Source organism: Punica granatum, chromosome 5 (genome assembly GCF_007655135.1).
Source record: "Punica granatum isolate Tunisia-2019 chromosome 5, ASM765513v2, whole genome shotgun sequence".
NCBI classification, from domain to species: Eukaryota; Viridiplantae; Streptophyta; class Magnoliopsida; order Myrtales; family Lythraceae; genus Punica; species Punica granatum.
The window spans coordinates 5,744,585-5,756,385 of record NC_045131.1 but is presented as its reverse complement, the minus strand read 5'-3'; the positions used below and the strand labels follow the sequence as shown (position 1 = coordinate 5,756,385).

Sequence of the window (11,801 nt, the reverse complement as noted above, 5' to 3'; positions counted from 1 at the left end):
AATGATGGTGATGATAATAATAATACCATTCAGTAGATACATACTCTGGCTTTTTGGCCGTAGGTTCTAATCAACGACATTTGTGGGCATAATTCAGCGTGTCCCTGTTCCTTCTTGATGATATCTTCTGCCAAAGAAAGAAAAGAAATTATTTTTCTTTCGTATTTATTGTTCGAGAACTTACAGACCGAGAAATGCTTCTAGGAAGGACTGCAAATCGAGATCATGTTCGAGACACGCAGAAGTTGTCATTCGGTCGCCAAGAAAGGAAACAAGCTGGAAACAATTCTCCGATTATCCAAATTATACGTCCTAGTCTCAAGAGTATATAGCTGGAAACTCAAATTAATGCTCTACAGTCCCTAGCAGCTAGAAAGCCAAGCTCCGACTGTGCAAACCTCAACTTCTTCGAATGCTCCACAGCCACCTACTTCTTACTCGAAACACACAACGAGACAACTCAGACATCAATTCCAAGCAGCCATGGATCAATTTCTGTCAAATCAAAAACTTAATGCCACACAAAAATGATCATATTAGCATCCAGCTTTTTTAGTAACCCGGGGTGCATCTCCGCACAGGTTGGTCTGATAGATCATTCATATATTCCAAGCCACTAGACGCGAGGAAGATCGAACACGATCTGATGTTCCTTGAGAATTCTCTCTTTGGTTCATTCACATACATGTAGAAGTGAAACAAACGGCAATTTGATCTCGATAACATTCAACGGAAGGAGAGCTAGACAGTGTTCTATACTGGGTTCGATGAAAGATAATTAGAGACAATCCCGAAAGACTAATTAATTAGCACATTTAGGTTTCAGTGGTCCTATTGTGAACATCCTTGGAGGAACGATCTAAGAGAGGGTAAAGGCAAGCCTGGCTGCTGATGATGATCCAGTGTCCGGCTCCTTTTGAAGCTTGGCTCCGGCGAGGACGAGACTGAAGAAGCCACAGCCCACGAGTCATTGGAGCTCTCGCAGCTGAAAGAAGCATCTATCACACCGCTTGGGCTGCTGGGGATGCTAAGCTTCCTCCTCTTGTGGCCATTCTTCAGGCTGCAGAAACGGCTCCCCAATGATTCTGCTAAGAGCTCATAGCACTGATCTACTTTGTCCTGCCAAATACAGAAATTGATCATAAACCTACCAGTCTATCTCAAGGTAAAGCGATAGGGCAGTCACCGTTGCTGAATGAACTGAAATTGTCTAATGGTAAAGCAAATTACAGAATTTTACTACCGCATGGCACTAACCAAATAGTAATTGAAATATGATCTTACAATGTTAAGATGAAAAGCTCATCACATTTTTTGTGGAAGGATCTGCATCATAATTTATTTACTCTACCTTTGATTTGGAGTCAGAGTCAAAATAGGTAGATGCATAGTACTCTTATAGACCGACATATGTGTATGCGCACCTTATTTATCTTGAGAAAGCTTGTGAGCAGGTCCTGAAATGCCTCTGACTCGAATGGCTCAGCCTCTTTAACAATGCAGCGCATTGCAGCAGACGCGAGGGTCGAAGGAAGATAATGCAGGAGCCTTACATCTGCCATAAAATCCAATATTGACTCATCAGCACTACTCGGGAGATTATGCTGCAAAGGATAACAGGGGAGAGCCCTTCAAGAGTGATTACCTGTAAGGACTGAGAGAATCAGCCGTTCAAACCTCCAAAAGAACTCCCAATTCAAAGCAGCCTCTAACCGAAAAGGCAATTTCCTGATAATGTGATCAAAGAATGCGAGTGGAGTAATGGGGTTCATCCTCCAATTGAGAGTGGAGAGCACCAGGAGCTCCATTCTCTGTATGGTCTTCGGCTCGAACAGATACACTGATTCTTCCACCTGCAAATCGAACAAGACCCCACTTCCACAATTTAGGATTTATGACCTAGTTCGAGCAAATTAAGTAGCTCTTCAGCTTTGGCATGGCAACGTTAAGACCCTGCAGCGCTCCACATACCAATGGTCGAATCATAGCCAAATGCGGACATTTTAACTTTGCTGATCCACCGATAATTATTACACAAAATCCACTAAGCCGATTCATGAATGAATCGAGAAAGACTCGATGGGTGATTTTTAACAAACGTCACGCACGGATTACTGATGCTTAATCCACCCATAGTCCCCCATTTGACAATGTTGTTCATTGATAAAATCGAACAATGCGCAAGAAGCCATTTTGACAAACTTCAAGAGAAACGGTGTTCCTAGAGTCTTAGATAAGGGGGGAAAAAAGAAGAAGAAAAGAAAAACACTTCGGGTGGTTGATGATTAAAACGAAGAAACACTGACAGGGGCATTATCACAAGCAAGCTGCAGGCACTGATAAGCTATAGCAATGTACGTACTTGGAGGTGAAGAAGGAGCTGAACAGGGACATGGGTCTCCTCCAACTTAGCCGCCAGAGAGAGACAAGCCACGGCGATGAGCTGACCCAGCCACGGGTTGTCCCTCTGGAACCTGAAGCTCAGAAGGAACCTATCAAAGTAGTTGACAGCCACAACAGCTGTCAGAGCAGAGAACTCGTAATGTGAATGAACCCGGAGAATCCACTCCACCGCCTGCTTCCTGACCGCCATTAGAGGCCCATCGGAGATAAGGTCGTCGTAACAGGGGTGGGTCTCTGCCTGCTTGGAAATGAGGGAGTCGAGAAGGTCTTCGCCGTCTTCTTCCCAAGGGAAAGGCGGGCCCTTTTCGCTTTCTTCTTCATCATCTTCATCTTCTCCTCCATACACAAAGGCATTGTCCTCCTCCTCGACTTCATCCACTTGCTGCTGCTCTTCCTCACAGAAGAGGAGGTCGTTGAGGAAGAGGGGAGGGGGCTGGAGGTGGTGATGGGTTTGTTCTTCTTGTTGCAGAGCCATCTTCTTCTGAGAAGAAGAGACCGGGAGCTCTGCTCATTATAGCTCAGAGGAAGAGGAGAGGAAAAGTGAGACCACTCAGATTCATTTCTGCCATCTCTCTCTCTCTCTCTCCCCTTCTCTCTCACAGCCTCTCTCCTCTTTCTATGGGGATGGGGACTGAGGGGAGGGGAGGGAAGGGGAAGAACAGAGAGATTGGAGAGACACAGTGACTGAATTTAGAAGGAAGTAAAACGACAGGGGTTTTTTTATGTAAATCCAAGGTCTAATTTTTTACAATTTTCTATTTATTTTATGATCGTATGTATATCTCCTTGGTCTTTGATAAAATTTTATTATATTCAGAGAAGTCATTTTCATGAATTTTATATCTCCGTATGAAAATTACTAATTCATCTTTAGTTAACAATTAAAATCCTCTCTACAGCTTTTATAATATATAAAAGGAAAAAGGTCTAACATAATTATAGATTATAGTTTATCGTGTATACTTTTAGTCAAGTTGTCGATAAAAAATTTCGGTCGTAAAATTTTCGATGTTTCGGGCTCTATGTTAATATTCAATATGTTGATGCCATTTTTGCATAAATAAACCTTAACGGATTTTGTACATAAGTGGCTAGAGACTTTCTTAGGAGAACTACATTTTCTATTCCATATCTACATTTTAAATTGATTAGTATTCATTTCTCTTTGTTTGTTGCGAGAATAGAAAATTTATTTTCTCCTTTTTAATATCAGTGAGAGACTACATAAATTATTTTTGTATCTTTTCTTTTTCAACATATCATATCTATATGCAAGAAGTATTCGCATATTTCGACGTCAAAACAAACTTAAATGATGCTGAAATATGTTTCATCGCATGTTAGTTTTTAATCATAACAATCATTGTTATCAAGTCCTCTATTTCTGTTTTAGTATTAAAGAAGTCATATAATTCATTAAAAAAAAAGAGAGAGTTCATGAATAGCTTTTCCATTTCAAAATGCGCAAATTAGAATAATATATATTAACATGGGTTGGTCGAGGCATGTTCCCCTTAAATAATATCAGGAATTTAAGTCTTGTGAATGGAGAAAATTCAATATTATAAAATTTTTATTTCTTAGTGCACCGATTCGGGTCAAATCTGAATTAGTTGAGACCCATTAAACTTTCACATATCAGGTGGTGCACATTAAACAAAATTTTCAGATTTTTCATGACAATTAATCATAATTTCTTAATTATGGTATTATATCTTCTGGGGAATTATATTTGTCTTCATTGTCACCTATGATATAAATAAATAATAAACAAATATAAATAGATAAATAAATAAATAAGGGGGAATGCACTTGAATGAGATTTTCTTTCTCCCTCCGAATATGTCCCTAACATAACAATTGTAATAATTAATCAATCAATATCTTTTATTTCTATTTTTCATCGGCTTTAGCTTGCAAATTGAAATTTATAATTCCCAAAGACACCGAGCACATGTGAAATTAATTACTTTCCACGCATTTAAAAAAAAACAAAAAACAAAGAGCTCTCGATTACCTGCCACTACTTTGTCATATCTACTATCTAGTATGATATTTAATTGAATTTTGAATGCAATTTTCTCACTCCATCTTTCTTGCCTATTTTCTTTCGATCTATTTAGTTTTATTTTCTTTTATTTTCTTAAATTTTTAATCATTTGTCAATGGTTCTGTTCAAAAGTTTGAGGGCTAAATGAATACTTTTTCTCCCACCATTTGACAGTAGTTTCTCACTTTACTATGATTTAATTATACATTTGCACTTTATCTCTTTTTGCTTTGCAAATTCTTTGCGGATAATAGTATATATTTCCTTTTTCCCACTCACATGAAATTATAGAGGAAATTGGGCAAAGCATTTTCAGATATTACTACATAATAATATTGCCATATATAGCATTTTAATTTGCAATTTCACCATCCATCTATTATAATATATAAAAGCTGAGCAGTAACACCATAAAACTGCCAGTGAAGAACCCTCAACTCTTGATTCAAATGACCTTTCACTTATATTATATGAACTCTGCATTATTTTTTTCATATTCAACTCAATATATATTCATCTGAGTGTCCGAACAATTAGTATACTGTCAAAATCAAGAGTTTTCTTGAAAGTGAGAAATATCATCTCAAACAATCCTTAAAACTGTATATTGGTGGAGCCACCACGTATTCGAAAATAAAAATCATAAACTCTTCATTGAAATGACTTTTTCAATCTTGTTACATGAATTATACGTCGTTTTTCTTTATATTCAATTTGATGCATAGTCATTCTTGCATCCAAATTATTTGTATAGTATCAAAGAAATCAAAAGTTTATGTATAGTTGTTCAAGCATCCAAGTTATTTTGTACAATATCAAATAAATCAAAAAATTGCTTAAGAAATGAAAAGTTTTTAATACACGAAAAGTTTTATAATCATGCATATGACCAAATCCTATAATAGGTTCTTTCAAATACATATTTTTATCTTTTTCGACTCACTCATATTCAGTCGTCATCATTTATATTCTCCTCATACAGACACATATTGGCAGCTCTTTCACATTGACACGCATTTATAAAAGGTATAATCATATCCATATTAGTCATCCTTGACAATTTTTCTTTTATATTTTAAAATTAAATATTTTCTAAATAACACATCTTCGGCAACATAAGGGAATACACCTAGTAATAAAGTAAAAAATTCTTAGCATGGAGGTACGTAATATCTATGCATATAGAGAAAATAAGAAGTCAAAGGTCATGAATCAAGTCTTTTATAAAGAATAAAATTTACATGGAGCCTACATTGAGGAATAATCCTCCCTATAAAAAATAATTAAGGGAGCATGTATTAAATTAATTTTTAACAAATATAAGAAGTTTAATTATTATTATTTAAAGTTTTGTGGGAGAAGTGTTGACTGGCTATGGGAGAGGGGAGGAGGGCAGGGGAAGTCAATCCATCCACCGGCTTCAATTGGCAAAAGGTGTTAACAATACGGTAAGTCGCAGAGTATCTGATATTCTGCCAAGGGGACACGTGTCCCAATGAGGCGTGAGCTTTGGTCAACACAGTGACATACCCTGGTTTGAAAAAGCAAATTTTTATTTTTATTTTTATTTTTATTTTCCCTTTTTCACCTTTTTTTTGTTAGGCTTTAATTTTCTTTTTTCAAATGGGCAATAGTTTACTTTTTAACGTTTCCATTTCCGTGAAATTAAATGCACCCACCCAGGAATCTTTTGTTGTTTTTCCTTCACAAGATCCAAATTCTCCCCAATTGAGTGCTTTTCTTTTATTTATTTTTTTGAAACAAAATATGAACTGTTATTTTTTAAAATTACAAGAGAAATATGTTGATATAGAAAGAAAAATATAAAAAATCTCACAAATAAAAATAATCATAAAATCTCTTTATTTCATATTGAGACCGAATGTTGATGTACCATTAGACTAAATTATTTTTATCATCAACAATTTGACCTTGTAATATTAACCACTATATCAACTTTTAACCTATGAAATAAAGAGAAAAAAATCAACTTTTCCTCCTCGTTATTTGACAATAATATCATTTGTAAATATCACAAAATTTGTGTTAGATGATTATTATTTGTTATTATAAACATCGACCATGCTGTGAGACCGCGCATAGGTGCTAATCATGAGTATTGATCATATTTATTGATATTTATGCATGAATCAAATTGCATCGGTCGACATATTGTAATTTAGTGTAATCTGATAACGTAACTAATCCAGTTCCTCCAATTTTTTTCTTATTCATGTTCATCTTCAAAATTATAGTAATGCCTTTTAATTTAAGGATCCAATACGATAGAAACTTTCTATTATATATATATATATATGAACGTATGTGATTGAAATTACGACGGCGACATGACCACAGCGAATGGCTAGAGATAATACAGAGAAGCTTTGGACATCATAAACAAATTGAGTTGTCTTCATACATGTGCACAGCTATGTATAATCTGATATGGGAAAGGAAAAATGAGTCATGGGGACCATACATATTATATATCAGATAACAACGTTAAAATGAGCAATTACTTAGAAAGCCCCGTATGACATAGAAGGATGTCTTATTCAAGTACTCGATGGCCTTTTGGGACGCGCATATCAATGATTATATCCGTTGATTATATCCTTCTTGGTGCAACTCCTACACATGTTCTTGCCCATGAATGGAAGGAGATGTCGATGAGCAAGATTGCGTGCTCTCGCAGCGTGGAGAATCACACGTTTGCCTTTGTATAATATATTGTTTGCCATAAGTCCGTGGTATACAGCGAAAATTGGAATAGTATGCTGCTTGATTTAAGTATAAAAACTAAATAAACGACAATGTTTAAATGTTAAAATTTCTTTTTTGCCCATAGTAATCGAAAAAAAAGAGTCGATCAAAGTTTCTAATGAGAAATGACTTAAGTATCTCATAAATGAAAGCAACGCTCGAGATGGAAAGTTCACCATCAACAAAATGTACGATGCGCATACAAGGGACATTGGTGGGGTTTCAGTCATGTGTTTCATCAGCAGAACTTCCATCTGTTCGTCAATAATCACGAGACACATGACAACATAACAACATAATATCAAAATCATAACTAGAAACTGGAAGTTTCCTAAAAGGAGCTCCGTATATGTCATGATTATCAAATATTAGATTTAATAATGATCTGCATAGTAACTAGTTAATTAATTCATTAATCAAGGAAAAAGAAAACAGATCAATATGCATGATTAGTTCTTTTATGCAATGAAGGAACTGAGAAGGGATGGGAAGGCAGTAATGTCAATCAAGCTCACGAGGTTGGATGGAGAAGAGGAGAGAAGAGCATGCTATTATATGGGAAACACGCATGAATGGTACAATACGGAGACAACTCAATAAGTCACTGACGAATGATAAAACAGAAAACTACACGTAAATTGATTCAAGTACTTCGATAGTTATTCTTCTTAAATAATGTATCGAATTCGAGTATTATAAATGGAAAAAATTCACATTGAAAGAGATTTATCCCTTAATAGATCAGTCCGGCTTGGACTGACTTAACCGGGGGCCATATGACTAATGGAAACTAATGTGTGCACCAAAAATTATTTTATATATAAGATAATTTATTGAGAAATTAAAAGGAAAAAAAGGACACTCTTATCTTATACATGTGAAAAGGCAAAGGAGATAAAAGAAATTGGATTAATGAAGCAAAAAAGCATGAACTTTGATCCGATTTTCAATTTTGATATTAACTTTATATTTTTGCAAAAAAAGCACGAACTTTGATTTTCTTGTCAAGTTAGGTATCTGTGTCATTTTCCATCAATTTCGCTGACATGACGGGAAATGGTGATTACGTGGCAAACAATGTCATGTTATGTTAGTAAAAATAATAAAAGATTGAAGTGCTTTGATCGGAGAAAGGGTAAGGGCCCTAGCTAGCCACTGTAACTCCGATTGGGGTCGTTGTTGACCTCGGAGGGCGTCAACTATCCCAATCAGGGGATGGTGACCGGGATCGAAGTTCCACCCTTCAAAATCGAGAGAATCTCCAAGGGTAGTGGCCGGGATCAAGGCTCCACCCGCCGAAATAGAGAGAACCCCAAATTTGAGGATTCTTCAAATTCCGTCAATCCACCACTTTCCTAATTAGGTTTGTCAGTGCCATCTAAGGTCACTAGCGACTCCAATCGGGGGCGGTCTCCGATCAATGCCTTTATCACTTTTTTTCCTTTTTTTTAAAATTTTTTTTGCTGAAGTGGCATGATACTATTTACTGTGTAGATACCGTTTTCCGTCATGTCAGCAAAATGGATGGAAAATGACACAAATATTTAACATGAAAAGGAAATCAAAGTCCGTGCCTTTTCTGCCAAAAAAAAAACCTCGTACAAAATTTAGAAAGGGGTTTAGATTTTTTTTTTTGGGTAATTAACCCAATGAAAAGTGATAAGAGAAAGTTGCATATTCTCAGGACGCTCACTCACATCAGACGAAACTTCTCTCCATCGTCCCAGCTGGATTTTTGTAAAAAAGCATTCTTTGCAGACATCAATAAAATTGACAATTCAGTCCCAACATTAATCAGCAAAAGTGAAGGAAATATATTATCTCAATTATCACCATACAAATCCAGAAATCCAGCAAAATAAACAAACCATCAAATAAAACCATGCATATGGACCATTTTTCCTGGCCTTGTAATTAGCTGGTTAAGAGCGGACCTTTACTCGCATGTTAAAATTTCAATCCAAATAGAGTTTCTGCTGGGATGGGATCCGATCCTATTCGAAGCACTCCAGCACGAAGTTGAGTTTTTGGGTTGGATAGACAGTAGAGATAGGAACTCCTATCTATAGGGTGGGCTTTCAAGACAGAGATGCACTACTTCATCTGGGATCTTGACGTGATACATCTTCGTTATGAAAATATAGTAGAAATATGAGTTGGCTTTATCAATATCTATCGAATAAGCTCGATGAGCTATCTGCTTCAAAAAAGATAGTTGCTGGAATGAGAATAAAACCTTCTTTCGGGATTCCATTCACAAACGTAAAATTTATGGTTGACTGATATTGCTCATCATCATTTGACTATTGTATTTATTTTTCTCGCTGCTGGTCATTTCTCAATAGTTCTTTCTATCGATATAAAGATATAGATCTCTATCTGGATCTATCTCCAAATCTAAATATGGAAGAACCAACACAACAAGGGGGTAACCAATGGAAGGTTCTCACCCTGTCCCCGACATTGTTCTCCAACGATGTCCCCTGGGCTCAAAACTCATCAGTAGAGATGATCATAAATCACGATCGAAAAAAGAAAATAAAAAAGATGTACATAAATCTCCTTTGTAGCATGTTAAATTGCGATGTCTCATACTAACTATTTATCATTAGAGATCTAAGACATGCTATTTTTAAGAAGGTAAAATTTCAGTACATATGAGTCAAATTTAGCACGTGATAATACATAAATTTCTATATACAAGTATATCCAAAATGAGTAACAGTTGTTTTTTTTCAAATAATTATTTTTTGATTATTTTTTCAGATGAACTAGCCAAATTATTTGGTAGCTTCGATACAGTTACGATACAATTTACTTTTTTCTGCAATTATTATCGTCTGATTAATGAAGCATATGTCCTTCCAATATTCCCTCCTTTCTTTCTCTTTCTAATTATTATTATTTCTTATTTTCTTGAAAAAAGAAAAAGAAAAAACACGTAGAGGGAGGCCTATACATCCTTTGTCTTTGGTTTAGCTCAGTGGCCATTAAAAGCGGTGCCGTTCCGTGTCTGCAGAATTCACACGCCGTACGCCTCCTTTTGTGGTCTTGTTCCCTAGGGGTGATCGGTTCCGGGTACCCTGTATTTTTTATAATACCCGGACCCTACCCTATAAGGAACAGGTTCCAAAATTTTGGAACCGGACCTTACCCTGTTGAATCATGGAATCGGAACCTACCCGGAACCTGTATTATACCACAGGTTCCGGGTACCCTGTTGGAACTTGTAAATTTTTTCTTTTCGCTAAATAAAATCGAAAATATCACATACATAATCAGTAATTACGGCAAATAGAATATCAACAAAATTTAGATTAATCCACAACAATGCAATAATAATATGTCTCATCAATCCATCGGCAAAATTGAACATCCATAATATGATCTCACACAACAAAATGCCTATGTCCTGATTCATTAGAGGAGATAGTAACTTTACTCTTTTCTCTTTTTTTTTTTAAATAAATAACCGGTTCCGGGTACCCTGTAGGCAGGAATCGGAACCGGAACCGATTTTCACAGGTTCCTAATTTTAATACCCGGAACCTACCCTATTTTCAATACGAGCTACCCAGACCCTACCCGTTAGGGTAGGTTCCAACCGGTTCCGGGTATACCCGGTACCCGTGCACACCCCTATTGTTCCCTATTCCTAACTCCTAATCCTATTCCCCCTTTAATTATAAAAAAGAAAAAACTATTATTATCATAAATAAATTCAAAAAAATGAATTTGAGATTAAGATATCCCAATACCCGGAACCTACCATATTTTCAATACGAGCTACCCAGACCCTACCCGTTAGGGTAGGTTCCAATCGGTTCCGGGTATACCCGGTACCCGTGCACACCCCTATTGTTCCCTATTCCTAACTCCTAATCCTATTCCCCCTTTAATTATAAAAAAGAAAAAACTATTATTATCATAAATAAATTCAAAAAAGTGAATTTGAGATTAAGATATCCCATTTGCATAATAAAATACAAAAGTTCTTATATTTATTGGTTGAGTCTTGAAAGCTATTAATGCAAACTCTGCAACTTCACTAGCTGCCATTTTCTTTTCCAATTCCTTTTTCTTTCTGATTTCTAATTACCTGCGGCCATTGTAAGAAGGAAAATGGTTTCATCATGTTTAGTTCCTCTTTCTTTGTCCGAGCCACAAATTGAATTTTATGAATTATCATCAGAAAGACGCCTCGCAGATGATAAAGAATTTTATGCATAATGCATGAATTAAAATCCTCGCTCTATGTCTTTTTTTTTGGTGTACAAATCTTCGTTCTATTTGACTCATTTATAAATAAAAGGAAGACATATATTTTAATTTTCCACAAATGATATGGAAATAAAATTAATACAGAAATAATAGTCTTTCTCCTTGTTATGAACTATATAGTTAGAAGATTAAAATGATTTCCCTCCTTTGGGGAAAAGGGCTGTTCAGTGTTTTTGTTAAAAAATAAATAAAGATATAAAATAATGAGGGCTCAAGGTTTGGGCTTTGCATAGGCCCAGTAGAGTTTCCAGGTGCCATTGGTTCGTAATGGGCTTCTGGACATCGGTTGGACATCGCAATT

At 35.9% G+C, this 11,801-nt stretch overlaps 1 protein-coding gene across 1 annotated transcript; it reads right to left on the bottom strand.

Annotated features, from left to right (window-relative positions):
* Positions 1-623: 623 nt before the first annotated feature.
* On the bottom strand, positions 624-3,086 carry LOC116208860 (cyclin-D3-2-like). Its single transcript, XM_031542424.1, has 4 exons — positions 2,363-3,086; positions 1,646-1,853; positions 1,425-1,555; positions 624-1,119 (listed from the first exon to the last, which is right to left on the bottom strand). Exons 1-4 carry the CDS (start codon positions 2,876-2,878, stop codon positions 832-834), a joined length of 1,143 nt encoding a protein of 380 aa, XP_031398284.1. The 5' UTR covers positions 2,879-3,086; the 3' UTR covers positions 624-831.
* Between the last annotated feature and the right edge of the window lie 8,715 nt (positions 3,087-11,801).

Coding starts and splice junctions, on each gene's coding strand:
- LOC116208860 (XM_031542424.1), bottom strand. CDS start 2,878: ATGGCTCTGCAACAAGAAGAACAAACCCATCACCACCTCCAGCCCCCT. Junction 1,854..2,362: donor AGCTCCTTCTTCACCTCCAA/GTACGTACATTG, acceptor TTCGATTTGCAG/GTGGAAGAATCAGTGTATCT. Junction 1,556..1,645: donor GATTCTCTCAGTCCTTACAG/GTAATCACTCTT, acceptor ATTTTATGGCAG/ATGTAAGGCTCCTGCATTAT.